Here is a 27,797-nt window from a genome sequence, read left to right as displayed (position 1 = left end):
CTGGAATCCGTTGTCAAACATAACCTACACAGATTCAACTAAGACCGATATCCTATTTTACTGTTTTTTTTTGCTATGCGTTTTGCTATCGATTGTTAAATTGAACAAAATAATTTTGTGTCAACTCCATTTAACCAGATTAATTCGGACACCAGAACCCTTTATCTTACTTTCTTGCGTAATATATGCCAAGAATAATACATCAAATCTTATTTCCCAGGGCCAGACATTGGAGATTAAGGCCGAGGATATAGTGAACGCGATGCGATGCGGGCGCGGGTGCGGGCTCGTTTGCGTGAAAGCTCTTTCGTTCGAGTTGTAATTTCGCTTTCGCGAACGTTTTGCCCATTTAAAGTCCAAAGAGAAACAGATTGAAGGAAATGCAAAAACAACTCGAACGGAATACAAAATGGAATTTTATCAAGTCGTTAGAAATATTTCGAATCGATCGAAATACAGAATAGGGGTGATAGTAAACGCGATGCGATGCGGATTTCAATGCGGCGAAACTGTTCGTGGAGTGTTTTGCCGCTAGTGAACGCAGGTGATGGTTGCCAGACGATTTTCTTATATATTTTCACAATCGAACTCATCGAACGAAAATAAAAACTGAGTTGTTAAATTATTTTCTTTTTGTTTGATAAATCATATAACCTTATTCTAATTTACATAATATTATGAAAACACGTTCGATGTTTTTTTTATATTTATTGCAATGAGTTCTAAAAAAGACGATATTGCGTTAAGGGCTTTCCATTTACCATGTTCACAGAAAAAAAGGATCTTCAATATCGTTGGCCGTGGCTTATCGTGAACCATTCAGAAAAATATATGCAGATAAAAATGAAAATTGCCACATCATAAGACACTTGAGAAAAAGTAACCAAAAGCCACTGAGAAAAATGCTTCATTTGCGGTGCCTTCGATTTAGATGTTCGGTTGAAGACTTTTTGAGAAAAAAAAATATCGCATACATACAACTTATCACTGAATTAAGCATCTCATAATTCAATTCTCGCGTAACTTTTGAAAAGGTCCAATGCAACTCGAGAAAAACTAAGTTGAAGACCCGAATATTATTCCGCGAATTGTCTTTAAAGCTATCGATCTTTATCGCTACTTTGACCACTAACAGTCAAGAATAACTCTGAGCAACCAAAAGATTAAAGTTGGAGTCTCGGAGCGAAAAATGTTACATTGGACATTTTGACTGCCCGCGTTTGCACATTGAACATATTACGTTGCACGATAAGAACTTGAAACTATCTACTAAACTAACTAACTAAACAACAATACAAATATCAGCATTTCGCTCTAAAGACAGATCACTCGTTGAATTGCACTGAAATCGATAACAACACCCGTAAGAAACAAAAACTCAAAACAACCGAAGTACGACTCCGTGTTGTTTTGGCTGTTTTGTTACTTCGGACGTTCCGAGCGTCGGAGGAAAGTGGCGTCCTAAGTAACAGCAGAATCTGTACATTGAATATTTTTTGTATCGGTGATAAAAAGATGAAAAAGATAGATACGTTAACGATTTTTTTGTAATTCATTCAATGATTGAAAACTAATAGCGTGCATCCATTAACTCGTTTTGTTCACATTTGTTACATAGGACCTTTTCAAAAGTTACGCGAGAATTGCCTACATAATGAATACATTTTATCAAATCTGGCATTTTTTTATCTTTATAGATAGAGGTAAACATAGTTCAACAATGTTGTAGTGCCAGTTATGCTAAGCAACTTTGTAAAACAAAGTTTTTTTCTATCTCTTAGAATAACCGATATGCCGCTTTTATTCTAAGTTGAGTTAGGGTGACCATGAGAAAATAGTTTTTTTGCTCTAATTTATATTCAAAATTCTACTTCAAAGCTGTCTTCCATTTTTTAGCGTTACGTAATTTGTTCACGACGCCTCGGGATCCTCGCGTTGGTGTTAATAAATAATGTGTAAAATTGCCTAAATTTGTATGGATTTTGTAAATTAATGAAAAAATGGATATATATTTCTTCCTAAAAAGCCTCATATCTGATGTAGACATGTGTTTCACACGATTTCATTTTTTTATATATATTCAAAATAGAGAATATGATTTACCAACGTTTCTCTACTATAGTTTGATACGGCTGACTTAAATCCCAACATCGCATGCCTCGTTGACAGCGTCCATAAACAATAGCTCCGTCATTGGAACAGTGATGGATACACAATTTATGATGGGTTAATTTCCAGGAGGATTTGTTCGACATTTTTGATGAGCAAAATTCACGCGCTTTCTGAAAACATGGCAAAAGTTATGACTTTATAGTTATTTTTTTCCTCTAGTTCAATTTTGTAACCGAAAAAACAGGTTTGAATCAACAAAATTTGTAAATTTGTTAGATTTTATGAACAAAACGCTGTGATTCTGCACGTGATCCTATCTGTGTGTGTAACTTTCGTGTACGACACAAAAAATATAGCTCACCTGTGGTATATGTCAAATCACGTTGTGCTAAGTAGACCCCTTCTGAAGCAATTGAAGCAATACACTTTTTCCAACGAACAATCTAATCATCGAAACACTTTTTGAAGCTGTATTCAGGAATTGCTTTCAGTTCACACGCAGTGAACTCGTTTTTGTCTTCAATGCTCTCAAACGGCAAAAAAAAAACCATATCTGGAGAGTACAGCGTTTGTTCACATTCGGGCCATTTTTTTATCAAAAATTCGTTCATCGATGAGCTGGTGCATTATCGTGGTGCAAAATCCAAGTGCTATGCTTCCACATATCTATAATAACAGTAATTTCGGATCCAAAAATGAAGGAAAATTTAAATTTTTCGTTTTTTATTGTTTTTGAAATTGTTTACATTTCTACTTGAAAATTAAATTCAATTGAAAAAAACCATCTGTACCCACCCCTCTAATGCTAATCACTCACCCCGTGCGGAAATGTGTTCACCGAATTATGCAGCAGATTGCGTTAATAGGTATGGGGTAAAAAGAGGAAACTATAGGATTGCGTTCGCATACCGATTCTCTTCTACTGTGAGATCTTTTCTTCCGGTATCTTTTGGATTTTGAGATATCCTAAGAGTTTGTCATAGTCAAATTTCTTTAACAAAATGTGTTTTATAAATAAAAACGCCTATTGATTTGAATGCTTTCTCCTGTTTTTATAGTTACCGCGAAAGCTTAACTTATTTTTCTCTCATTCTGTAGAAAATATTGAAATAACTAAAACTCATTTGAAGTAATGAGCTATAAACTCAGCGATAAACGTAGCTTAAGTCCCTATTTTAAATCTATTTGTATTGGATGTGTTTTATACGTAAAAACCACAAACGTTTTTGTTGTATTAATCCACATCGACCAGAGGCAATTTTCATCTATTGGAAGTTAAAATTCTTACACACAAAAGCGTCCTTCATGATACGCATTTGCCTGTGTGTATGTAACTCATAAAACAAAAGTTGTATGCTTTCTCCCACACAGAGAAATGTTATTCTAATCATCCATACTCTCATTTCGCTCCGGTGAGTGATCGTTGTTTTTAGGAGAAGCCGAGCGGGATTTGTCGCGTTTATCTTGAGAGTGCGAACGATCGCGAGATCCACGCGATCGGGATCGCGAGCGTGAATGCGAACGGGAGCGAGAACGGGACTTGTTATCCTTTGACTTGGATCGGCTACGGGAGCGACGCTCCGACTTCGAACGCGATCGAGAACGAGACTCATCCCGGTCGCGCTTTATCGAGCGGGACCGTGACTTTGACTTGGAGTCACGCTCGCGGGACTTGCTGCAAAGAGACAAATGAAAAGGAGAAACATAATTAAACAAATGAATTGTTGACATTATTAATGAACAATTTCTCGTCAAATTAAACACGGCTTCTACCAATCTCAGATTTTTACTAAACATTATATATGCTGTACATTATATAGTGGCGACTACCAAAAATTCCAATTTTCGATATCGTATGACCAAGCAAACCATTTGTCATGACAATGTCATGCGAAAATGCGAAAACAGAATAGAAACATACGGTATAAGCATGATGTCGACGCCAACCTCTCTCAGTTTCTATTCTGTTTTCGCATTTTCGCGTGACATTATCATGACAAATGGTTTGCTTGCGTATGACCAATTTTAGTTGTGACTATTTTTTAAATTTCTTTTTTTTTTTGCTTTCTGTATTAAAGACATTTTCAGCCGAAGGCTAGTGCATTTATTGTTATTTTTCTTCTCTAGAAAAACTTGACCTCAAAAGCAAGCTGGTCTGTATATGATGTTCTATTGAATTATTGGAAGATCAACTTTGGGCACATCAATTGCTCAAACATTGAATCTCTAAATGCCGCATGTTTCAAATTTTGTTGGTTTGTTATTGATGTCATTATACAGGGTGGGCCATTTAAAGTGGAAGCATCTGGCAACCCCATAACTTTTGACAAAGATGTCAGATTAACAAATGTCATACCGCGTTGGAAGCGTCATTTCAGTACAATTTTGGAACAATACACACCTAAACAACGCGCTGAAATTGTTCAGCTGTACATTCAAAATAACTTCTCAATTGTGTTAACTAAACGTGCGTGGAAAAATAAAAATAAAGTTACCCTAAAGAGCCTAACCCTAAAGAGGTTTAATGGATTGCGTGGTTTTGTAGAATCATTTAGAGAAGCAACGATTCTTTCTTGCCTTTGCGAGAGCAATACACTAATTTGTCATATGTCACAATTTGTTTCTTTATATCAATGCACGCATTGCACTGAGCATTTGGGTGGGGTGGTTCTGCCATACAAATGAAACCCAAATTTAGGCATTACTCGAGAATTAATCAAGCAAATGGAACCAAATTTTGCATGTGGAGGTTTTAGGGTGCAATAAATATTTTTACGATGGTTATAGCGAATTCGTTTTTGTTCAGTTTCAACCCCAGTGCCGCACTAACTGCTGTCAAAACGTTTTTTTATTCACTCAGTTTCGCACTCAGTGTCGCACTAGTTCGCCCCGAAAACTGTTAGTTTCGCACTGAGATGTTTCACGGGTTGGCACTCGGGTTCACCAATACAACTATACTGAACTGTCAAGTTCCGAGTATTGTTTTGGAAAATCTAAAAATAGAGACTATGAAAATGGAAAACCTGCTGCTCTTGCTTTTGCATTATTTGAATCGTAATCCAATTCGAATTCTGATTTTGAAGAGTATATTCATATAGACGGCATTAAGCTCCGTGTGCTTTCATTGGGAGGCGAAAATTATTATGGATATTCAGGAGGAATAAACATGCTCTCAAAATCAAAATTAGGAATGAAAATTTACTTTAACGTATCGAATATTTATTTTATGTGATGAAATAAGAGGGTTTTTTTTCCGATATCGCAGAAACATTGAACGAAAACTGTGTCTAATGATGATTTTATATTATAATAGTAATTATTTGTGGAACAAACAGGAAATGCATCGACAAATGGTTAAGTGAGTGTCAGGACTACATGTGTTAGGTAATCAAACAATATGAAGTAAAAATTTTCATTCAAACTTTTATATTTTTACACTGCACTTGGCCCTTCTGATCTTATAGAGAATACTTTACCTCCCAAGCACTAATATCTCCACCAGACATCGACACTGTACATTTGTCGTCGCAAATATAAACAAATCAGACTATACAACGCACACCAACAAACCACCGCATTCGTGAAACTGAAAACGTTTTTTTATTACAGAGTCAGTGTGGCACTGACTCAGTTTTAAAAACGAATTCGCTATTAGACACTCTATCCCCTTTTTGAGGGGGAGCTGCCATACAAATGAAACACAATTTTCTACATTACTCGAGAATTAATCAAGCAAATGAAACCAAATTTGGCATGTTTAGGTTTTAGGGTGCAATAAATATTTTTACGGTGGTTAGACACTCCACCCCCTCTCTCTAAAGGGGAGATGCCATACAAAATTCAACGGGGTCGATTAGAAGATCAATCAATGAACAGTTCTGCGGTTGTACCCATGAACTTGCTCATAGTAAGAAAACGTGAATGTTTGAAGGTATTGATAACAAAAAAAAAATTTTGGGCGGGACGAAGTTTGCCGAGTCAGCTAGTTCTCCAATAAAATTGTAGTTATTCGTCGTCTTCGAATATAGTATATAGGAGCAAGTACATTCTGTTTAATTTCATTTTTTATAATCATTGGCAACACTGTAAAATTGGCTGAAACATTATTTTCAAAAGCTTTCGGTTGATTTCATTGGGATTCAACAGCAAAGTAGTCCTGAATCGAACCCGAATGCATTATTATCGTTGCCCGATTATACCTATAGCACACCGACAGTTGAATTTGGGCCCCGCAAGAAACTCGTCCGAATCGCTCTGAGCGCCGAAAGTGTTCAACTATATACAGACTATGGGATTGTAATGTATAGCATATCAAACAAATTTTAGAAAATTTCAGATTCGATTGGTATGCAAATCGTTAAAATCCGTTCGCAGCAAAAATAATTATTAACGTTAACTTTATTTCATAAAAACGTGACCTGTTTGCTGATTTGGCACCCTTAATGTAAGACGTTGTCCTACGTCAAAATATTGGGTTGGGGAAAAAGAAATGTCGTATATTGTCAATATATGGCAGCACTTATATATAAACCATGAAACCACAAACTCCTTGTTGGTTTTGCGGCGCGTTTCATCTCGTGCGTGATTGCGGTTTTAAAAGCCACAAATGTTCTGATTGTGGGCAGTTTTGACACCGTGAGGGATACTGCAACAGTGCGAAAAAGGCACGGGGGAGTATGCCAAGACGTAGGAAGCTGAACGTGGCAAGCAGGGTGGTGAAGGTGAACGAGTGTTCTGTGCAGAAGCGAAGGAGATTCGTTCCCGTTTTACTTAGTGGGGTTCAAGTGCGTCTACAGCTTGATACTACCTCCGATATCACCATCATCAGCAAGCAGTTTTGGCGGAAGATTGGTAGTCCTGTCCTGGATCCAGCAACTGTAAAGACGAAGTCTGCTTTTGGCAGTGCATTACCATTTGAAGGTGTATTCAGCTGCGATGTTACGATTGGTGGGAGAACCGACAGCTTATCCGTGTTTCTGAGAAGCAGCTACGACTCCTTGGTTCTGATGTGGTAGACAGTTTCGAACTATGGTCAGTTCCGATGGACGCTTTCTGCAACCATGTTTCGAGTTCGTCTAATTTTGGTTCTTCGTTCGAGTCTGAGTTTCCGAGCGTTTTCAGCGACAAGCTGGGTTTATGTACGAAGACTAAAGTGAAATTGGAACTGAAAGAAAATTTCAAGCCTGTTTTCCGTCCAATACGTCCGGTCGCGTATGCCATGTACGATGCTGTAGATGGTGAACTAGATCGGTTGGAGCAGTTAAAGGTTATAACACCGGTAGATTACTCAGAATGGGCTGCTCCAATTGTCGTCGTCCGTAAAGCGAATGGTACAGTTCGCATTTGTGGGAACTACTCTACGGGACTCAACGCCGCTCTCCAGTCTCACCAGTATCCTCTCCCTTTGCCTGAAGACATTTTTTCGAAACTGGCTAACTGTAGAGTCTTCAGTCAAATAGACCTTTCCGATGCGTTTTTACAAGTGGAAGTCGACGAAGAATTTCGAAATTTGCTTACCATCAACACACATCGCGGTTTATACCATTACAATCGTCTGCCGCCAGGTGTGAAAGTTGCCCCAGGTGCATTCCAGCAAATTATAGATGCCATGCTAGCTGGACTTGGGGGTTGTTCTGGCTACCTCGATGACGTAGTAGTAGGTGGTCAGAACGAGCAGGAATATAACCGCAATTTGAAGCTGTTTTGCAGCGAATTCAGGAGTTTGGGTTTATTATCAAGGCCGAGAAGTGTTCGTTTGGCCGGAATCAAAGCCGGTATCTCGGTCATATAATTGATTTCCGTGGATTACAACCAGATCCTGCCAAAATCGAAGCTATTGTCATGCTGAAACCACCCACAGACGTTTCTGGTGTGCGCTCTTTTCTGGGGGCAATAAATTATTATGGGAAGTTTGTCCCGAACATGCGGAAGTTGCGGTATCCCCTAGATAATCTGCTTAAGACAGAAACAAAATTTCTCTGGACACCAGAATGTCAAGCTGCATTCGATCAATTCAAAACTTTCCTTTCATCAAACGTTTTACTCACACACTATGATCCGAGGAAAGGGATAATCGTTTCTGCTGTTGCCTCATCCGTTGGTCTAGGAGCCACCATCAGTCACAAGTTCCCCGACGGTTCTATCAAAGCGATTAAGCACGCTTCTAGGGCGCTGATTAAAGCAGAGCGCAACTACAGTAAAGCAGATCGAGAGGGTCTGGCAATAATCCTCGCAGTAACGAAGTTCCATAAGATGATCTACGGGAGACATTTTCATCTGCAAACAGACCATGCCCCGTTGCTAAGAATTTTTGATTCCAAAAGGGGATTCCGGTTTATACGGCCAACCGGTTACAAGTTCGGGAATGCAAATGTTCTCTCTCGATTGATAGACCAACACCATAAATCTGAAGAGTCATTGCCAGTGTCATAATTGAAGATGTGAAGTCAGTAGCATTGGATTCAATCAGTGCGTTGCCTCTCAGTTTCAAAGTTGTAGCTCAGAGCACTCAAGCAGACGCAACGTTTCGCAAAGTTTGCCGATATTTGTCGAACGGTTGGCCAAATGCGAAGTTCGACGATCCTAAACCAAAGCGTCTTCAGGACAGGCAGGATTCGCTCACAGTAGTGGATGGCTGCATTCTTTTTGCGGACAGGCTTGTAATTCCATCGCAACACCGGAAGCGGTGTCTCGCTCAGCTACACCAAGGTCATCCAGGCATGCAGAGGATGAAAGCCATTGCGCGTAGCTACGTCTATTGGCCCACCTTGGATAGTGACATAGTTGGATACGTGAATGAATGTCAACACTGCGCATCCGTAGCCAAATCAGCTCCACATAGTACTCCGGTTCCATGGCCGAAAACAAAACCTTGGCAGCGAATTCACGTAGACTACGCAGGACCAATCGAAGGAGATTATTACCTCCTTGCCATAGACGCATTTTCTAAGTGGCCAAAAATTATAAGAGCGGGTCGCATTACTTCTGCTGCAACGATTGGCATTCTCCGGGGCCTTTTTGTTCGCCTTGGAATGCCAGAAACACTGGTTACCGTCAACGGAACACAGTTCACAAGTGCCAATTTCTCCAATTTTTGCACAACGAATGGCATCGAACACCTCACGACAGCTCTGTTCCATCCTCAATCAAATGGGCAAGCGGAGAGATTTGTTGACACATTAATACGAGCCATAATAAAGATTCGAGAGGGGAGAGGCACCATCGCAGAAGTTTTAGATGTTTTTCTGCTCACCTATCGCAGCACACCGAATCTGGAAATGGGTTCCAGGCATCATCATCAAGCGAATTGGACAGGTGATGTACAACGTCTGGACAGAACATAGAAATATGCTGCGCTCCCACCTAAATCAATTGCGTAGCCGAACCGTAGACCCACTGTCAACGAAGCGGTCAGATTCCCTTCCAGAGCAGTCACTACCACTGAACGTGTTGCTGGAAGCATGGAATATGAAAGAACCAGCAAAACCAACACCTGAATCGAAATTATTGTAGCATGTTTCAACACAGAATTCGAGTTCTGCAACGGGACTCTTGAGTTCCGTTCAAACGCTGCAAAATATACCAGCGGGGCGTGTTTCTTCAACTCCGCGGCATGATGTATCGCCTCCATTGGAGTCAAGTCTTGCACCTTTGTCCTCACCGTCGACATCATCAACGGAATCCAACGATTATGAATCGGCGATTGAGGCTCAACCGATGGTACCTCTACCTCGGCTGTCTTCGAGGATCCGAAGACCCCCGCAGTGGTTTGACCCGTACCATCTCTATTGAAGAGGGAGATGTTGTAGACAGCAGATCAACTGGCAACTATGCTGATAACCTGTGGCTCGCCATGACAGTCTTAGCTGTGAGCGCTCCGATGTCAACAAGAGGAATGGAAACAAAATGGATAGTGTTTGTTATGATGTTTTAATGTAACACTGTTTGTTCTTTTTAATCTGTTATTAAATGTAGTTTGTATTCGTTAGTTTGTGTTTCAATTCAATGCTAAGAAACACACGGCGTAACAAAAATACAATTGCACTACATAAAGCATTTATTTCATTCAAGTTCACTCAAAAGGCAAAAAATCAATGCATTAGACTTAAATTCCTCAGAAGGATAATCTTTCTTGGGTGAAATTCTGGTTCAACCAAGAAGAGAATGAGAAGAAATTGAAAAAAAAAATAAAAGATTTATTTCGTGACATGTTGTTTTTTTAAAATGATAAATGTAATGCGAAAATTATTTTTTTAATATGTACAGTAAAACCTGTTTTTGTGCGATTTTCTGTTCTTGTGCGGTTTTTTTTGTGCGATTTTGACGTAGGACTACGTCTTTGATTTCTATATAGGGGGGTCACTCTACGAAAAATGTAACGTTTATTAAGAGTTTTCAAATGCATATTACGCAGAATCCTTCTTACGATATATGTTATAAAATATACCATTAGACGGCAAATTTATCCACAATTTTTTTCGCCTGAGACATCAACAGTGGAAATAATAAAACTAGTGAACAATTTAACAAATAAAAGAGGTATGTTTTGCTAGCGTGTGCGAAGGTAAATAATTCTTTCTTCCAACTTCGCTCCCACGAATATTGTATGTAAGGGTGGGTTTAGACTAGTGATATATTCATGTGAAGAAATATGATGAGATTTATAGAAATCGCATCAACCGTTTACACTAGCGTGAACTTCTATAATGAATATATTCATATCTTAGGTGAATTTATTCACCTGAAGTAGAACTGCATCCAACTTTAGTGATTTCTCACCAGTGGAAATTCACAAGCGTTTACATATGCTGAATTTATTCAAGTTATATATACCTCGAATAAGTGCATCATATTTATTCTCACCCGTTTACACCTATTTTCACGCGAATAAATCCATCTATAGCTATAGATCTCCCTAATGTAAACCCGCCATAACACAAAATTGCGTGCAATGATTCGCAAGATGTTAAATTAATCAGATGCAAGATTTCATGCATCAATCAAACTTCATGCGAGATTTCATCAAAGTCACGAGGAAAGTGTCACCCATACAATGATCGTTCATTAATTAGGAGGAGGCAGCGATTATCATGCGAAGATTTATTGGGATATTAATATTCTTCATGACTCATATTCATAATTCTCAATGATTCATTTCCTTCTATGATATATTGAGCAGTAGAACCAATACGACATGATTGTGATGGTCTGCAAACGAAAATTATTTCATAGAAAAAGCTACTGCTTTCGATGCCTAATAATAAGAATAAGACAATGGGAAGAAATCACAATACCATAGCTATTCAAATAAAGCAACTTCATGATTTCATGTGTATTTTACCTCAAAATATAACGAAATCGTGAGTATTTTCAACTTTTTTTTTCGTTTCTTCCCCATAAATTTCATATTCAATGTAATCAATGACGATATAATTTTATGCGAAAAAAGCATATTTGCGTCTCAATTATCCACTTCTGAAATCATTCCCTTCCTCTCATCAAATGCTCTAAGTTTTTCTAAGTTTTTGCATGACATGATTTCTAACAACAACACGTTTCGACATGCAACTAAAAGCACAGAACAGCCACGCGCAACCGAAAAGGCAAAGTGTCCCATCGCAAAGCAGGGAAACAAAAGGAAGTTTTGCACGATTTTTTTTTTACTTTTTTGTGTTAGTTTATATTAGTTTCTGTGTACCCCTTCCCTTTTCAACGTTATTCGTTGACACATTCAATTTTGTACCATTTGAGTAAATGACTGGTATGCCTGATATGTGATATTGAAAGACAACATTTGTCACGCTATCACAGACAAACGATCACGGCAGAACGTGATCAAAAATCGGACGTCCCGATTGGATTTCCTCTGAGCCAGAAAAGGTAGCCGTACCGGAAGTCATATTTAAATAAAAACCACAACGAATTATCTTTCGAATGAAGCAAATTAATGGCAATGACCATCGTTATCTGTGTTTTATTTCAATTTAAAAAACTAAATTCCTACCATAAAACACCTGGTATTTGATGTTACGTTCTTTTACGCTGACGTTACACGTCATATGTGTATCGCACTTTAATATCTGAATTTTCATAATACCGACAAAGGTACAAATAGCCGTCAAAACTTTTAGGAAATCAGTTAAACGTTTTAATAAAAAATATATTTGAAAACCTTATCGAACGAGGGGGCAGGATTTGTTTGGAGGTAAAAACAATTTTCACATGAAATATAATTGTTAAATAAGTTTCTTTAAAGTCGTCCATACACTTCCAACAACTATGTCGGAGATCATATTTGAATCATACCGCTAGCTTTCGAGCTTAGTTCATGAAAAAAAGATTAATTAATGTGAATACGCTTTTATAAGAATTAGTTGCAATAAAAATCAGTCATATGATAGAGAAATTTGGAATTTTTGACGACCGAAGTCATTTTTGAATCTCATATTCGCCTAATTTAGCGAGAACTCGCTTTGATGGTATTTTCGTCAAAAGGTGATACACTTACTTTGACCGAGATCGGGAGCGTGATTTTTCAGGTGATTTTGAACCGTTCTTCGATTTGGAGCGACTGCGGGACTTGGATCGGCTGCGAGAAGAGCGACGGGATCGCGAACGGGACCGGGAACGGCGACGCGAACGGGATCGGGAACGGCTGCTGGACGAACGAGAGCGTCCACGACCATTGCGTCCGTTGCGTCCACCGCGATCCTCCACCAAACGAATGCGACGTCCATTCAGCTCGGTATCATCTAGCTTCTCGATTGCGGTCTTCATGTCGGAACTTGTTGCGAATTCAACCACACTAAAAAAGGAACATACACATTTGAGACATGATCTAAATTCTCGCATCATCCATGTTTCAATGCTTACCCTTCATTTTTCCGTTGTTTGTGAGCATCGGCGTAAGTGACCTCTCCCGCTTGACGCATGTAATCCTTCAAGTCCTGATCATTCCCGCAACAATATTTTTTTATGAAACAAAAAGAAACAATAAGCAAAACACGAGAGCATTAGTATTCGCTTCGCAACAAAATCCGGAAGCTAGGAAGTAAGTTCTCACAACAAACTACGCATCTGACTTTTACTTGTTCTGGTAAAAAAAATCTTGCCTTTTCACGAGAGACTGTACTTGAGTTAGATAGGGAACTGAACTAGATTATACGTATCATAATGAAAAGAATCAGTATCGACGCGTTCATTGTGTTCATCTGGCTTTTGTTCTTGTGATCGAGTTCCATTAGCTCGTCCTCCTCTCCATTTTGCTTGTTGGTGGGGAATAAATCAGTAAATGAAGACCATCATTTCTTCTGCGATAGCATTTCTGTTGTTTTTGGGTTCCTTCCGGGTCCGTTGTCGTGTCTCCTGAACCGATATTATCATCTATGGCATCGAAGGTAGGCTACTCTGCATCGATAGTATGGGTGTTCCTACAGGTGTAGAACTCTCAGTTCGTATATTTTATACATCGATTTGGGGCTCAAGTTGTGCTTGGAGATGGAAACTTCTCTTCCGCTTCCATCTATTTCCGTTTCTGGTTCTGTCATTAGCTTTTCCACATCCTTTGTTCCGTCCCGATCAATACTCCTTTTTTACGTCCGTTGTTACATGATTCTTTTCATTATGAACAAATCCCCTTTTAAACCATCACTTTCACACGATTTGTGTTTTTTTGGTTTGCTTTCGTATTGACGTGATCATAAACAAAAAAGCAATGTTTGGACGTTAGATTAAGTTATAAATTATTCGCTTGGCTGTTTAGATATAAAAGAAATGTATCTAAATGAAAGTGAGTAAAAATCGACCATTACCTTTGGGCCGGGACACACCCTTCTTGCGTGGAGGATTGTCGCGCACATGTGTCTCTCAAAAAAACCTTAGGAAATTTGGCCACTCTCGCAGTCTCTCAGTCTTCTGCGTGCTCTTCATTTGGCTCAGATTGGCATTTGTCGTGTTGTGTTTTTTTTCTTAATGCGGACGGCCAACCATCATCACAGCGTACCAGTATCATCTCTCAAGCGATAGTTATTCCACCAAACCGTGTGTGTAAAGCAAGCGATTTTTTCGAAGCGGAAGTGTCCTCATCAAGGCATCGTTAGAATAGACGCGCTACACCAAAAGTGGCCGAAGAGGGGCTCAATCAAAGATGTTTAATAGAAAAGGTAGGAAAAAGATTTCTCTTTTTTTTTTAGTCAGCAGAAACCAGCAGCACGGGGTGTTTAATTTAGTACGAAGATGGACGAACTGCGTTGACAGTAGAATATCCATCGTGCGAAACAACGTCCACGGGACCGTGTGGTTCGTTCAAGCGCATTGGTCGGCCACCATAAAGCTCACCGGAAGGAAGCTCATCGGAATGGATGAGCTTAACATTATTGTGAGGCAGTAGTCCTGGACCCTGTCTGGATTGTGTCCCTTTATCCCTTTCTCACTGTCAGTCTGATATGGGGATGGCTTTTACATGACTCTTACGCTTCCTTTGAGACTCTGTGGCGCGCGCATCAGTGTAATGGATTGGATCTTTAAATTTGATTTAGAAATTCAAAAAAATTAATAGAAATGATACATGTTTTGTGAAGGCTAAAAAAATTGTGATAAATATAACTGTACTTTTGGCTGATGGTAACCGATTTCCACGTCCCGGACACGCGTATGTATAAACCTTGGCGATTATCTTATTCCGCACTACGACCCGACACTCTAGAGAGAAATCCAGTTCAGCTCGTCCGAGGACAATGACCACCGAGGAGTTTGTACGAGGTAGTAGTAGTGTGAGGAGTACAACCGATGTGATTCTAGGTAGCCAACAAAAAGATACGACCTCCGAACCACGGATGATGACTGAAAACATTGGTATGTGACAAAACGGTATAGAACTGCGCGTTCCTCTAGAAGTTGATGGTCCTCAGAAGCTTCGCATCCCCCATCGGTGGCTACGTGGCTCATTGATTCCGTAAGTCAACGCCATCAGCTTGGCCATGCACATGTGGTCTTCTCACCGTCATCATCATCATCATCTCGTGGTAATTCGATTAGGCAAGGCAAGAGTTTGGTAATCGGTCTTCCTGTCAGTCTCTCTCTCTCTCACTCTTCACTGCAAACCCCAGTTAATGAAAGGAGGGTTGCCTTCAGGAAAAGATAACATAATAATTGTTTTACTATATTTGGTCTGCTTTTTTCGTTGTACGTTTGTTGGAAACTGGATTTCGTGTATATTGCAAAAATAGATTTCAATAATATACAATTTAACATATACACAAATTAGATTTTAACGAGGTAACTGGATGTTTGTTAAAGAAAAAAAGGAATAAAAATCATTTGATACAAATCTACTACTTTAATAAAGCCCAACGCATTGCATGCATAATGTCATTGGCGGCAAAGCGTTTGCATGCACAGTGTCGACAGGCACGAACGAAGAAGCGATTACTGTCGGCTCTGCGATGAAGGTTCGTTAACGGTTTTCCCCAGTGGTGTCTCCGGTTTTTGAGCCAGTCTGAATGTTATCCAGTATCAGTTTCGATGGGTTCGCTAATGGAACGCTCGGAGGATATTGCCTTTTACGATGCCTTCTGACATGTTCAGTCAGTCATAGTAGGTGAATGGAATGGATGATTGCCAAACGGTTCCAGATCCAGAGCGTGCCACTCTTGATTTCCCCTTAATAATCATATCTCGATCGGTATAGCTGTTCTGCTAGGTTTCACTATGTTGTTGAACTCATGAGAGTGTTTTCTCTTCGATACTGTGTCGCAGCATATCGCTTCAATTCTGTCCGTTTCTTCCAACAGTGGCAATAGATTGCCATGAGCTCATTTTGTTCCTCCTTTCGATGTCCATGAGTGGTGCATTAATCCCGCTACATATTGAGCAGAGTTTGTAACAACGAATCGTTCCGTTTGTACCAATTGACACCGTACACACAATCTGCCTTATATGCCGGAATAAATGGCATTGTGGTTCGAACGAATACTCAACTACTATGTAATTAATTTTAATACTCCTCTCTAGGACTTGCGTTCCACTCCGGTCAACCGACTATTATAGGCTACAATAAACCACAGTTCATGATGAGTTGTTTGTGATGAGGGATTTCAGACCAACTGGTACATGAAAATTGTAGCACCCTCTAAGAATTTGTTGTGAAGATACTAATAGCTCAATAATTTAGTGAATTTTCTGAATTTGAAAAAATGCACATGGAAAAGGTAACAATATAACTACGATAAAAAACGCATTTCAGAATCTAAAACATGGACTAGGAAGCGTTAGCAACGCACGCCTTTGTTTCAGTTTCTTTCGATACATTGTTACGATCTTCGTTCGCCACCTTATTCCTCTACAAGAAGTCAAATCAGAGACATCCGAATACTGATGGAAAGGTACTTGATAGGTAATGGATCCACGTTTCATCCATTGTCACAAAAAGTAGAAAGAAGTCCACTGGATTACGCTTCAACAACGCCAAACCGACTGTTTAATTATCAGCATTTAACAAACTAAAATTCCAGTGTTTCATAACTATAGAACCAGACGGAAAAACTGTCACTCTTTTACAAAATTAACGTCAATTTAACATGAATTACAATAAGTTTCTAACTTGTAGGTCATCTTTAGCTCTCAATCAGTTCAAATAACCCATTCGGGGGGGTTTTGACCAAGTTGCGGAATGTTGTAGTGTGAATCTCGTTCTACGCAGAGGATACTGCTCGTTTAACACTCCGATACTCGCGCATTGGTCTGTCAGACCGAGAAATCAATCTTCGTTCATTTCTCAGAAAATATGAACACTACGACTTTGCGATTCTCTCTAGCTTCGTTATTCGTCGTTCGTCATCGTTTAGCGTATCGCATGTTTTAGTACAAAGGGGACGCGTGCCACTTTTTTAACACTTTCGGTCTGACTAACCGACGCGAGTATAGGAGTAACTTTTTTGGACAAGTGCCTTTTTTCATATTCTAGAATATTGTTGAATGAAATGTTAGTGGCGTGGAATTTTTATTGAATATAATGCATATGATCATTACCGGACTATATTCCCAATAGGAAGTATCCCGTGTCGGGCACACGTACAGAGCATCGAAGACTGCAACATACCAATTATGAGAACACTTGTAATACTAACCTCGAGCCAACCGCGAGTAATCGGTTACATATTACTAACATAGTTGTAAGACAAAAATTGTCAAAATATTGGACTCCCGGCCCCGTCAGGCTAACGCCACATGTGCCTTAATAAAATATATATTTTGGAAAAAAAAATTACCGGACTATTCTTATTTGATTTCAGTCCCTTCTGTAACTGGATTGAACGGATCGATATATTAACTATACGTCGATATATTCGTCGTTAGATTTATACGATCAAAAGCAAAATATAAATGTTTGACTTTCGTTTTGAGGAGGCTGAATTAGATGATCTATTAGAACATAATAAAGACGAAGAAAACATATTTTTTGAGTTTTTTTTTATTTAATAATACCCTCTTCTTCAAATAAATGGTAATAAAGCCTGAAAAATACACAATGGCAACATTACAGAGAAGTTCAATTTTCGGTCTGTGACACCGTACGCGAGTATACGTGTTATATTGCATCAATTCATAACATCTGGAAAGTCAAGGCATGGTTTTTTGAATAGGGCCTTCAGATTCTGGACTGGCTTGTTTACCAGATCGAAACCCTATCAAGAACTTATAAGAAGTGATCGTACGAATTGAAGATGCAGCTTACAAACTGTATGAGTGATTTGAAGAGCTTAAACGAGCAGTATCCTCTGCGTAGAACGAGACACACACTACAACATTCCGCCACTTGGTCAAAACCATCCCAAATGTGTTATCTGAATCGATTGAGAGCTAAAAATGACCTACAAATTAGAAACGTATTGTAATTGACGTGAAATTGACGTAAATTTTGTAAAGGAGTAGGAGTTTTACCATTTGGTTCTATAGTTATGAAACACTGGAATTTTAGTTTTTTGATGGTTTCGCGCCTGAATAGAGGGAGGCAATTTGGCGAGGGAGGCAAGATGACGAATCGGTAATTTGCCCCGTTGTAATGAAGGTAGCGCCACCTACTTTTTACTGAAGATGCATCATAACAAGGCCAAACTTTGTACTCGGTAACTCTGCCGAAAACGTTATCACAAAAAAGTTAAAAATAAAAATGAGAGAAATCGTAATTTTGTTATTTTTTCCGTTTTTTCAAATTTCAATTTTAAAATAATTTTATACATGATGAAGGTACTCTATTGTACATAATCTGTTTGTTTCCGGCGAGTTTCAATCATGATTTTTTTTCCGCTAAATTTTTTTTATTGAAAAAGACGCTTGGAGGCAAGTTGGCGAACTGCAACATTATGTTAATTTTTGGTTTTTTATTGCAGATGGTTATAACTTATAAGCGAAAAAGAGACTAATATTGATCGGACACCAGTCTGGAGAATGTTATGAAAGCTATAGAAGAAGGTTTGTCTGTTCTGGGTAGAGATGGGCGAGCGCTCACGAGCCGCTCATTTGAGCCGGTTCGACAGAACGAGCGTACGATCCACGGTTCTTCAGAAATGAACCGCGGTTCAAAAAAGAGCCGCTTCTCAAAAGAGTCTCGGCTCAAAAAAAAGCCGCGGTTCAAAAAAGAGCCGCTTTTCGGAAGAGTCTCGGCTTAAAGAAAGCCGCGGTTCATAAAAGAGCCGCTCTTTGAAAGAGTCTCGGCTCAAAACAAAGCCGTGGTTTAAAAAAAGCCGTTTTTTGAAAGAGTCTCGGCTAAAAAAAAACCCCGGTTCAAAAGAGTCTCGGCTCAAAAAAGATCCGCCCAAATGAGCCGGCTCGTTTTAATGAACGAGCGGCTCTGAGCCGCTCACTGAAATGAACCGTTTTGCCCACCTCTAGTTCTGGGTGCTTCAAAATAGTTCGGTGTGCCAAAACCAACTTTGAGACGCCATCGACGAAAATATCCAGACATGGAGGTTAGATTTTCCATTCAGCATTTGCGTTTCCATGTTCTTTATGCAAGAAATATTAAATCTGTATCAATTCCAGGATACGTCGTCCAATAAAGGCCACTTTAAAGCCACATTCAGGTCCAGCTTCGAAGAATTGCCTATTCGTTTGCGGGTAAGAATTGCATAGAGCACCCTTTCAAAGGAACATGCGCTGGACGGACATGGGTTGAAATGTTTATGAAGACTCATAAGCTATCTTCGAGAAAGCCAGAAAATACCTCAGCGGCTCGATTAATGGCGTTCAATAAAGTAAATTGTGACTTATTTCTTCGAACTTTGGGAGATATACGAGCTCAGTATCGTTTTCCTGCGTGTGACATTTACAGTGTTGATGAAAATTGCATTTCCACTGTTCCAACCAAGGATAAATAAATAATTGTTATTACATTTTGTTGATTTTTAGGTGATCAAACCATATTCGCCAACTTGCCTCCAGGCAAATTCGACGCATTTTGCGCAAAGCTTTTGGGTGGACAAGTTTTTTAGTTTTCTTGCCCATCCAATAGATAAAATGATAGAAAACACTTCAGGCTATATGAATCAACATCAACATTAAAAAAAAATAATTCCAAGATCCAGGGCTCGCCAAAGCTTAATGTCGCCAACTTGCTCACAACAAATGCGAACAAAGATCAAGAGAGATTTTTGGGGCCAGGAAGGTTCTTATGATAGTTTTGCATAACTCGAGAACATTAAGCAAATGAAACCAAAATTGGCATGTCGAGGTTTCAGGGGTAAGAAATTTGTTTATGGTGGTTAGAGACCCCTACCACCTCTCTAAGGGGGGCTGCCATACAAATGAAACACAAATTTCAGCATAACTAGAGAGCTTATCAAGCAAATGGGGCCAAATTTGGCATGTGGAGTTTTTATGAGGCATTAAATGTTTTTATGGTGGTTCGACACTCCTGCCCCCTCTCTAAGGGAACTAATCAAACAAATGGAATCAAATTTGACATGTGGAGGTTTTAGAGTGTAAGAAATTGTGGTTCGACACTCCTCTCTTCTCTCTAAGGAAAATCGAACTCCCATATGTTCTACAATTACATCGTGACAAGCGTTGTTATTCCATTAGCATTTGCACTAACGAAATTGATCTTTGTTCGAAAGTGAAAATGAATTTTCAGATGAAAAAACGCACTCCTATATCTTAGAACTATATAAATAAAGACGGATCGCCAAATGTATTGGTAAGCGCAAAAATCGAGGATGGAATCATCGGATTTTCTTCATTTTATCATATTTTCTGTATCAAACATGCATTCCATGTTACGGAGAAACATGTAATTTGCAGGTGATTAAAAAATCTTGAACGAGAATTGTGTCTGAAAATAATTTGATATTATAATGACGAGTTTTGGTAGAAGTACTAGGAAATTTATACTGAAAGGAAATTGTAAAGGGTTAATTATAAAGAATCAAAGAACAGTTCTGCGTTTGGACCCATGATTTAGATGCAACTTCAAACAAATGATTACTAAAGCCAACGGTAGTCCTACGCTAACCTTGCGGTTATATCACAGATATAACTCACTCCTAGTTTTTCGTTTTGAATTGAAAAACTGCAGATTAGAATAGCGACATCCATCAATAACTGTAAGGTCAAGGTTTAGTTTTCATGAAGTCCCGTTCACAGGCTATCGGTCGTTCCAACTATGTCAGGTCAAAGCTCAGGTTTTGTTAAGAAAGCAAAACAAAAAAAGCTATATCCACAGGGTTTGTAGATAACCCTTTGGACTTATGAGGACAACAAGATTTTGCTAAGAATCTAAAGTGTGTGACATTTTTAGAACTGTTTAATCTGTATACTCGTTTTTCGCAGTTTCAACTGATCGCTGAGAAATGTTTCTGAGCCACGGAGGTGTGTTGTTAAAAATATTGTCGCAAACTCGACGGAGTGTTCATTATAATGCTGTGAAACCAATCTATGGGCTGATCACAGTCACTGGAGTTTTTAGCGACTCAAATACTGGATCAAGTGCACGATCCCTCCTATCAGCAATTTATGATTTAATACTTGTGTTATCTGTACTGCTAGTGCGTTGCAGTACATGAGGTAGATCTAGCGCAGTATATTTGTAAAACAAAAGACCATCTCTGAGTAACGTTGTGATTAGGTTATTAATAAAGTCTAGTCGAAATGGCCATCAAAAAGCTTTTATTAAAATTCAACGATTCAAAATTTGCTACTGAAGAATTACTCATAAAAAGAGCAAACCAGGTATAGGACCTTCCGGACACGGGTCAACGATGAAGAAGGGAATATTGGAGTGCATTGGACATTTCCATCGGGAATTACAAGAACGGTTAAAATCGTCTAAAGATGTCGAAATCGACACATGTTATGAGTAGCTGACAGTGAACTGAAAAAGTCGATTTGACAAACTGGCAACTACGAAGGAAGGACGAAGGTTTAACACGTTGAGCCCCGTACCGTTATTGCTGCACATTCCATTGAGCCCGCAACAAGAGAACGAAGACGAGCTTAACGGGAAACACTCGGTATCGGTATCAGCTCCCGAAGATATTCATTTGAGACACATTTCCACAAATCATCATCCACAAATAAACCATATTTTATTTATTTTCTTACTTTGTAACTGTCAATCCCAATGATCAACGCCTGAAGATTTTGTTCGTCCTGTCTAATATTATAATACTTATTTTTTTTTTGTACTATAGTGACTTTCAACACTTTTGGCTGGTTCGTCACTTTACTTTGGTTTTTTTTTTGGAAGAATGTCGGGCGTAAGAATTGATCTCGTGACCTTAAGCGTGAAAGATACAAATGTAATCCTCTACGCCAGATCACCTCCACATTATAATGAATAGGTTCCTTGTTTCGATAAATTTGACTTTTCATTCGAAAACGAGAACTAAATATTTTTTCCTTGAAAAGTGATAGTTTTGTTCCTTTTTGCTAAATACTAGTTCCGTATTTTTCAATTTTTTCATTAGGTTACCCATTATTATGGAACACGAAAGCGAGTTCCATAGTATTTCTATAGAGCTCCCCAAAATTTGTAAGTGTGACTTAAAGACTTGCTCTTTTGTTTTGGTTATGGCTTTTATATTGTTTTACCACTGGTGCACACGACCTTACAGATGAATAGTTTAATGATTCCTTTATTGATAAAACATAGTTTTCAGGCTGAAATATCCTTATTTCGTGTTTACACCTCGTATATCGCATTATCCGCGGTGACCTAGCCCGACCATTTCACGGATAATCGGGGTTCTACTGTAGTTGAGGGTCTGTCCGTTTATACTGCTGAAAAGCACGATATTACTTCTAGGTGGATTAATTTGAATTTTTCATCATTTAATGGACATTCGTGATGAGTTCAGACCTTGGTTGAATAAAATTATTCCTCTCGCGATCGATAAACCACCACGCTTCATATATTACTGACCTGTCCATATTACCCCCACTATGTGTCCATATTACCCGCATAAAAAAATGTACTTTTCGGTCTGTTTTAATTTCAGTATATTGAATTGCTAGAAACTGCATCAAAGTTTTGGGAAACATGAGTTTCCAAAGATATGTTGAAGTTCTTAACATGTCCGTTTTACCCCCACCTCCCCTACAATCAATAATTATGAAAACAATATCCATTTTTCTGCACGCGCAATATATTCTCAAAGGCTATATTATTGCCTTCAATTTGATATGTTGATTATCGGAATTGGTTCAATACTTCAAATGTTATGAATTTTTGAAAAAAGTCATTTTTGGGAAAATGAGGGAAAAGTTGGTTTTTGGGACCACCCTAAAATAAAAAATGGTCACCTTAATGGAAACATAGAAAAATATGGTACTTTTTTGATAACGTAAAATAGTCTTGTCATTTTCCTCGGTGTCTTTCGATTGAATTTTGAATCTTCACCGCACTACAGAAAATACGATGCATTCGGAAGTACCTTCCGGAGGATTTATCTGTCCCAGCAAACCGGACCGGACGCTCAAGCAGAACTTATTGGCTACAATGTGTCGCTCAGGAAAAGTTATTCAAAGTTCTATCTATATAAATTTACTTTAAACCCGAGGTTCTCACTACAAATCAGATCTATGAGCTCGGAGAATGAGAGTATCTGGAAAACCACATAAAAGAATTTAAGGGTCCTGTGAAGTATTGTCTCAATCCCAATATAGCAGTATGTGTCGGCTTCAGGAGCACTTAATTTCACGAGCAGTATTGGGCAATTGCTGAATGCAAAAAAAAAGGTGGCAGAATGACTCGAGATACCAAAGAAATAGTTAATTTTTGCGTCCAATTTCTAAATGAAGGAAGCGTTATCAGTAATAAACAACATTTATCACACGTACATAATTCTTCTTTTTCTTTTCCTTTGTTGAAGGACATTTCAAACCATTCGCTTCATTCGTCTCTGCATACATGAGAAAAACAAATTATCTGTTGAAAAATAACAGATTCATATTGAGATTATTTCCATAGAGCTACTATGACCGAAACCTCTTCTCCTAGTTATCATACTATTCCTAGCAGGAATAAGGCATGACAATTATCAACATAACCGAGATAATTTAAAACCATAAGGTTCTAAGCATGATGTAACTGTAAATGTTTCCTGATCAAGTTAAGCCAAATGAACCGTTCCATTATGCAAACAATTGATTACTTTCGATGTGACCGGAATGCAACGCAAAGGAGCTGAAAATCTTTCTCACTGATAACAAAATGAATGTAGTAGTTGACTTTGTGCTCAATACATTTCACTAACAAAAATTTCCCCGAGTAAATACAGAACTTTAACCAATAGATATTCGGAATTGTTAGTGAAATGTCAAGAAAGCGAAAATAAGAGAAACAAGGAGACGGGATATAGTAGTTATTCTCTATTGGGGTATACATTTCAAAACAGGAAAGATGTGCATTTGTGAAAACTATCAATCTTCCGCGATACAATTGCAAAGACAAGTATCATTCCTGTTCTGAACATAGAGTGTTGGTTAGCTCTATATACAACTACTGAACATATAAACGGATTAATCTTCGTTTCGCTTATTGAGACCTCAACCATTTGAAGAGACTCGTTCCGTTACAAAAAAAAATCTGTTGAAAGGAAGATCGTCATTTGTACATACCTGCCAGCTGACACGAGAAGACAAATTCTCCACAATCAAACGATACTCAGTCCTGAGGGGTGGCCCATAGCGCGAACTGTTCCTGGAATTGCTTCTATATCTAGTAAACCAAATTCAATAACAAATAATAGCAAAAGGAGAAAGACAAGCATTAAACGACTGTTGCGGGAAGCATAATTGACCGCAAAACTGTATATGATCAAATCGAGCGAATGTCTCGTAATGTTTTAATGAATAACATTTCTGATATCTCAAATGTTTTGCGATATTCACTTCAGAAATGGCATCCTTCATAAACATATATGATTATGATCATATATAATTCTTTGAGTCATATATTCATTAAACAGTTTAATATTATCCGCCTGCTGGTCGTCGTACTTGTATTTCAGAATGTGTATAAATGTGAACATGTATCATCATCATCCAGCACTTACTTATCGTAGCGTCCTCCTCCACGACGATCGTAACGGTCGTAGCGATCGTGCTCGCGACGCCCACCTGGACCACGCGCGGTTCCTCGTGCTGGTTCAACAACCACTCTGCAAAAATGGTAAGAACCCGCTGTTTGAATGTTGACAGAGCAATGACCGCATCTTTTTAGCGACACCTAATATGGGCCTTACGGCGCGAATCCCACGCATTTATTTTTACATAACCCTGGCGCGAAGTTCATTGAACTTGTTTGTTTATTTCTGTGATTAATTTTTTATTCACCCATTTCAATTAATTCAATAAACAAAACGGAAATTCCACCTTCCATTGAAAACCAGACATTAATGATTAATATTACAAAAAAAAATCAAGTAGGAGAATCAAAGAAAATTTGCAGTAGATCCTGGTTAATGGATTTGGCCAACTTTTTCTAGATTTTGTTAATGATAAAAATAAAACAGATCCAATAAAAAAAACAAACAAGCTTAGAGTTGTATGAACTGCAAAGTTTAAAGCTTTTAAAAACGAAGAATTGAACTGAATTGAATTGAACACGAAATGATCCAAGTACCGTTTTGTATCATATTTCGGACACTTAAGGCATATGATGCAGAAAACAGATCTCATCTATATGCACAGGTATTATTTGGTGGATGTTTATAATAAATTAGTTCAATACGCTTTTAAGCTTTCTACTTTGGTACCTATTTGATTGAAAACATAAAAAAATCTTCGAATAAAATGCTTCTCAAATCCAGCGAATAAGAATCAAACTTCGGACACTATAAAAAAAATCAAATTTCGCACACTTTATTTTGTAATTTTTTGAACGAAAATTACACTTGATTATTTTTTTATAGTCAACTGCGAAGCACTTACCAAGCAATTATAGTAAACTGATAACGATGATGAGAACTGAAGAAACACGAGAGAAATTCGAATATTGATGAAGGAGTAAATTCTACTCACGTTAAGCACACGTCAAACACAAACGATAACGAGTAGTGCTGTTGGATTTTTTCCTACTATGTAATAATTCAAGTGTAATTCTCAAACAAAATGATAGAGAAACCGAGGGATTACTCTAAAGAAACAATTATGATATTAATTTTATAGTCATATAATCAGTGCCTTTAGCATTTCAAGATATTAGAACAAAGTGTCCGAAAAATGATGTTATCCGAAATATAATTCAGAACGGTAATCTTCTAGCGTTGTAAAGGAAATGTTTTTCATACCTTTCTCCTAGTAACTCTTTCCCATTCAATTCATAAACCGCATCGTCTGCGTCGCGGTAGTCCTCAAATTCCTGAAAATGGGAAAACATGAATGGACACGTCTAGAGAAAATAAATCTCGAAAAAACAACTCACCACAAAGCCGTATCCGTTCTTAATGAGAATGTCACGGGTTCTTCCATAGCCTTTGAAAAACCGCTCCAAATCACGTTCTCGAACGCCGTATGGTAAACCACCCACGTACACCCGTGAGCCAACCATAATTCACCTTTTCGAACTGCAAATAAACGATATCGCCAATATATTTTAATTGCGCGCAAAGGGGCAAATCTTTTTTTTTTCGAGAATCTTCAAACCAGTCAAGATATATTAAATATGGCGTCTATTACACCGCTCTAGCCGCATTGACACGAAAGCATTGTGACATAAGTTGTCATGGTAAATCTTTTTTTTCGATTTCTTGGATACAAAAAAAAAGGATATATTGTATCAATTTACACTAAAATCAACATACACTCGTTTAGCGCAGTTCCAGTTATCAAAAAATTTCACAGAAAATCAATTTTCCACTTGCCCACTGTGGCATAAGCCGTTCACAAGCTAAAACTAAAATGGAGGATCACAATATGCGGCAAATTTTTGGTTTCACTCAAACAACGTCCGATTGTACGTAGCGGCAAAACACGAATGAACGATACAGGCGGAGCAGGCATCCAAAAATAATGAATTCTGACATTCTGCACACTTATTGTAGAATGATATACTCTATATATACTGTACGTGAAATATTTCGCGTGATGCACTGAAAAAAAAGTGTTAGAGTGAACATTTAGGTTAGGGGCCGTGAACAAAAAATGCATGATTTTGGACACCCCCTCCCCCTTCGTGGATAAGCGTGGACATTCCTTATACCCCTCCCTCTGTTGTTCACGTGGACATTCTTCCAGTTTTTGAAAAAAGATCAACAAAATTTTATTTTCTTTCGCTAAAATGTCATTGTAACTTTGTTTCTATTTTCTATTCCATGTTTTATTTAGAGGCGAATGAACTGCAAAGTTTAAAACCTCTTAAAAACAAAGAAAGAAGAAGAAATGTTTTATTGATAAAAATTATAGCCCTATTAATAGTTATGATTTGTTTTAATTTTTTTCAACATCGTCTGGGAAGCTCATTATTTTCTTCAAAATTCCATTATCTCCATGTTAGATGAACCAGCCTAAGACTGAAAATGTCTCTAATGAAGGCAAAAAAACTCCATATTCATATCAAAAAATCACTGGTGAATCTACTCTCGAGTATTTTTATTAAACCTTGCTGGCTGTTGAAGTTTTTAAAAAATCAGACACTGAAATCAAGCACTTTGTTTGAAAACAGTTATTGGTATTTATCAAAGAGAATCGAATCTCGAAATAATACAATAAACAATAAAATAACGATGTTGATATCATCGCGCTGTTCAAATTGTAAATTTTTTTTAGGGTATTGCTAGTTTTGGATCACTCAAAACACTCGAATTACCGCTCAAACGCATATACGTTGGACAGTCCAATTCGTGATGCTGTTCATTTAACTGATCCGCAGATTTGAAAATAACATTACTTCATTATTCGCGTTGACTGCTTAAACTTTGTGATCCATTTTTGGAAGGTATAATGACAATGGATTGGTGGATTGAACACACTTCGAAAATAAAAATTAATAATTAAAACTAATTTTCCCGTATCAATTAACACCAAGTCGAAATTTTCATATTTATTTTTTAATTCAAAATTGGCCTCAGGCATTGGCTAATCTAATAGAAATTAGTTTGTCTCAAAACCCGGATGTCGCGACTAGATGTGGATCTTGTACATTCGTGATCACGAATTGCGAAATATGTTCTCGTTGATACATTAATGAC

At 38.1% G+C, this 27,797-nt stretch overlaps 1 protein-coding gene across 4 annotated transcripts; it reads right to left on the bottom strand.

The window, feature by feature from the left end:
- Positions 1 to 2,808: 2,808 nt before the first annotated feature.
- LOC129775793 (serine-arginine protein 55) lies at positions 2,809 to 26,592 on the bottom strand. 4 transcript variants are annotated; one of them, XM_055780932.1, is made up of 8 exons: positions 26,412 to 26,592; positions 26,033 to 26,174; positions 25,899 to 25,969; positions 24,663 to 24,767; positions 24,226 to 24,325; positions 12,985 to 13,058; positions 12,620 to 12,916; positions 2,809 to 3,787 (listed from the first exon to the last, which is right to left on the bottom strand). In XM_055780932.1, the coding sequence occupies exons 2-8, from the start codon at positions 26,156 to 26,158 to the stop codon at positions 3,496 to 3,498; spliced, it is 1,065 nt and encodes a 354-aa protein (XP_055636907.1). In that variant the 5' UTR covers positions 26,159 to 26,174; positions 26,412 to 26,592; the 3' UTR covers positions 2,809 to 3,495. The 4 variants fall into 4 exon arrangements, with proteins under 4 accessions (XP_055636907.1, XP_055636989.1, XP_055637079.1 ...); XM_055781014.1 differs by having other exon boundaries at positions 24,226 to 24,307; XM_055781104.1 differs by lacking the exons at positions 2,809 to 3,787; positions 12,620 to 12,916 and having other exon boundaries at positions 13,047 to 15,237.
- Between the last annotated feature and the right edge of the window lie 1,205 nt (positions 26,593 to 27,797).

The sequence above is a fragment of the Toxorhynchites rutilus genome, chromosome 1 (assembly GCF_029784135.1).
Source record: "Toxorhynchites rutilus septentrionalis strain SRP chromosome 1, ASM2978413v1, whole genome shotgun sequence".
Lineage (NCBI taxonomy): Eukaryota > Metazoa > Arthropoda > Insecta > Diptera > Culicidae > Toxorhynchites > Toxorhynchites rutilus.
The sequence above is the reverse complement of the archived record's forward strand: the minus strand, read 5'-3'. Positions and strand labels throughout refer to the sequence as shown.

Excerpts from the sequence above, each read along its gene's own strand:
- LOC129775793 (XM_055780932.1), bottom strand. The coding sequence starts at position 26,158 with ATGGTTGGCTCACGGGTGTACGTGGGTGGTTTACCATACGGCGTTCGA. Across the intron at positions 24,768-25,898 it reads AAAGAGTTACTAGGAGAAAG|AGTGGTTGTTGAACCAGCAC; the intron begins GTATGAAAAACA and ends CCATTTTTGCAG. Across the intron at positions 13,059-24,225 it reads CTTCTCGTGTCAGCTGGCAG|GACTTGAAGGATTACATGCG; the intron begins GTATGTACAAAT and ends GGGAATGATCAG.